The sequence below is a fragment of the Embiotoca jacksoni genome, unplaced genomic scaffold (assembly GCF_022577435.1).
Source record: "Embiotoca jacksoni isolate LCO1_2020_lvr unplaced genomic scaffold, fEmbJac1.0.p SCAF_5, whole genome shotgun sequence".
NCBI lineage: Eukaryota > Metazoa > Chordata > Actinopteri > Embiotocidae > Embiotoca > Embiotoca jacksoni.
Window position 1 is genome coordinate 9,285,303 of NW_027185403.1, and position 3,013 is coordinate 9,288,315.

General features: G+C 41.3%; 1 protein-coding gene across 1 annotated transcript; it reads left to right on the forward strand.

The window, feature by feature from the left end:
* Positions 1-1,026: 1,026 nt before the first annotated feature.
* Positions 1,027-2,798, forward strand: LOC138211058 (endonuclease domain-containing 1 protein-like). The gene is made up of 2 exons (XM_069170636.1): positions 1,027-1,332; positions 1,958-2,798. Exons 1-2 carry the CDS (start codon positions 1,027-1,029, stop codon positions 2,564-2,566), a joined length of 915 nt encoding a protein of 304 aa, XP_069026737.1. The 3' UTR covers positions 2,567-2,798.
* The last annotated feature ends 215 nt before the right edge of the window (positions 2,799-3,013 follow it).

Consider the following 3,013-nt stretch of genomic DNA (forward strand, 5'->3'; position numbering starts at 1 on the left):
ACTGAAGATTTCCCACCAAAAAAGTGAGCACAAAAAAATTCAGAAGCCACAGACTTGCCGTAAACGGACTGTTGCGATATAATGGAAGTAATTTGAGGAGTTTTTATACGTCAGAGAATTTTTTCTGGTTCCCACAACTGAAGGAGTTTCGATTTGAAATGAAAGATACAGGATGAAATCACACAGAAACCAGTGAGAGACAGAAAGCGAAACAAAGACAACTAACTGGCTTAGAGGAGCATGGTAGTGGAATTATATCAAATCTCAAATAATTGCCGATCAAAGTATGAGGAAGCATTTACCAGCTGATGGAGATTCTTTTATACTGTGGTCATCAAAATTAGTGTTTGAATCTCCAGCAGTTCAAACATCTCACTCCAGTCCATACAGAGCTATGCATCACGCCAGGTACTCATGTATATTCGACATCGCTAAGTCTCCATTGATGGTTCAATATTTTAGACAGCAGGTGATAAAGCAGGGGGCAGACTCTCTGCAGGGACGCATCACTTCAGCACTTGAAGAGGACTCTTTGTCCTGCGTGGAATGAAGACAAGACAACAACAAGCCAGCAAGAAACTGCTCCGTCAGTTCCTGTAACACATTTTATATTTGACCTAAATATTGTCAGAGTGTTGTGTGTCAGCAGACCAACATGGTCTAACTAAAGGATGTCTGCTGTCTCTGGAATATACATGAAATACAGGTGTTCTATTTGGACATGAACAAATGTCCAGGTCATTAATTTCCTCACCTCACCACAATTACCAAAAATGAAAGATTTGAAACAAGTCAAAGAAAAAAAAGTATATGCAAACTATTGTTTCCCAGAATGCAGCCTGACTGCTGATCAGCAGGGGAAGTTGGACAGTAAACGGGGGTAGTGGGTGGGTCAAAACCGCTGCCCAAGAGTTTCTGCTGTCAGTATAAATAAGAGGAAACCTCCTTCTTAGCCTGTACATTTGATTTTTGACTTTACACTAAACAAATCTGTGTGCCTGTACAGCTGCTCCTCTGTTACACAGGATGTCTCAAAGGACTTTGCTGCAACCTACCATAGGAGCTCTGTTTGTTCTCCTACCCTGGTTCGGTGGCTTGGTCGTTGGAGAGGTCGGCAACGACTTCTCCCACTGCCTTGACTTCTTCTACAAAGAAATTCCACCAACTGGCATCAACGCAGCAGGATACCAGCCAATATGCCAGCGCTACAAAAACCAGTACCACTTTGCCAGCCTGTACCACCGTCAGCATCGTGCACCGCTGTTCTCTGCGTACATACTGAGCCCAGCAGACGGTAAACGGCCCAAAAACATTTGGATGTACGAACCGCAGGTAAGTGAGCTCAAGACCAGCACTTCTTTTAGAAACTAACAACATTGAGTTGTTTGTTGTTTTGTCTAATATGATATATTGATATCTAGCATGCTGTATCATATATATTATTGGAAAAAATGTATGTTCTGAGAAGTCAAGTTAACAAGTATCACTGCCTCTGGTTCAATGAGTTATTTCTATAAAGGTGTAAAAGTGTGAAGAGTTACACTATGTGTGACTAATTAACTTTTATACAATTGTTTACACAGAATCACGCAATTGTTTTGCATTTCCAACGAGACAAAGTGGAAATTTGAATGTAGATTATAAAGCAACACAAGACGATGTGACAGGAAAACAAATTTAGCTTTTAATTGAAATGTCATTGTGGCCAGTGTGTTAATTTCTAGGGCACTAATGTAAAGCAGAAGTATCCTCCTCCATACTGTAAGTGCAAAAGTGAATTCACACATATTACACTTTCTCTGGTGACAGAATACAGAAAGGAAAACTGCTTTAGTAAGCTACATGAGTGAATCAGTCATACACTTTCTTCCCCACATCGTTAAATACACAGACTTACACAGCAGACAAAAAACACTCTTCATCAAAACAGACATGTGTACTTCCTTCTCTGTCTCAGTTGGCGTCTTCCAAAGCCAGCCCAGAGATGAAACCTTTCCACACGCCTGTTGACCAGAATGTGATTGAAAGCCAGGCGGTGCTTGAGGACTACAGGAACTCCAACTTCACCAAGGGCCATCTCAACCCTAGTGTGCACCAGAAGACAAAAGAAGACCGGAAGGCCACTTTCACCCTGACAAACATTGTCCCTCAGCGAAGCGGCTCCAACTCTGGCCCATGGAACCAACTGGAGGAAAATGTGTTGAAAAAATTCAAGGCCTTCTGCACAGGGAAGATGTACGTTATCACCGGAGCCATGCCTTACGAGTCGGGAGCACACTGGATTAATGGCAGGGTGTCTGTTCCTGAGTACATGTGGTCCGCGTACTGCTGCCCTTCATTCAAAGCTAAACTTCATGAGTCTGTGCAGAAGTTTTTCCCCACATATGCTGCCGTAGGAAGAAACGACCGCAGCAGCGGAGAGGAGATCGTGCCAGTTAATGTCAAAGCGAAGGCCGCGGTACGGGGTTATGATGTGAGGCCGATGCCTTTACAGACTCTGGAGGATATCCTGGCACAAAGGCTGGGCATGTCCATAAGTCTGTTTGATGGCCACTGTCAGAAATAAAGGGCTTCAGCTCCTTGTTAAAATCAAATGTTAATTGTTATGATTGCTGTCACCAAGTACAGCAGAACACTTAACCAGAGTTTCTCCCCTTCCCTAGAAACTTACTGTCACTTCACTGATTGAGGACATGATCATTATATTGTGGTTATATAAAAGTATTTTTTGCAGGGATTGATCTTGTAAAATCAACATTTCCCTCTTGTTAATTTCATATTTTAACATATTCATTAACTGTGTGACTTTTCAATAAAACACAATGAAGTATGTAAAAAGAGGAGCCTGCTTTTGATTTTACATGTTCATTTCATGTTGGTTGAACCAGTAAGCAAACTGACTAAATACCAAGCTATTACTGGTAACACAGAAATGTACAATATACTACAGTATCATTCATAATACTTGATTTGTACAGTATAAACAAAATTGAACAACTTCAAACAAAAATAA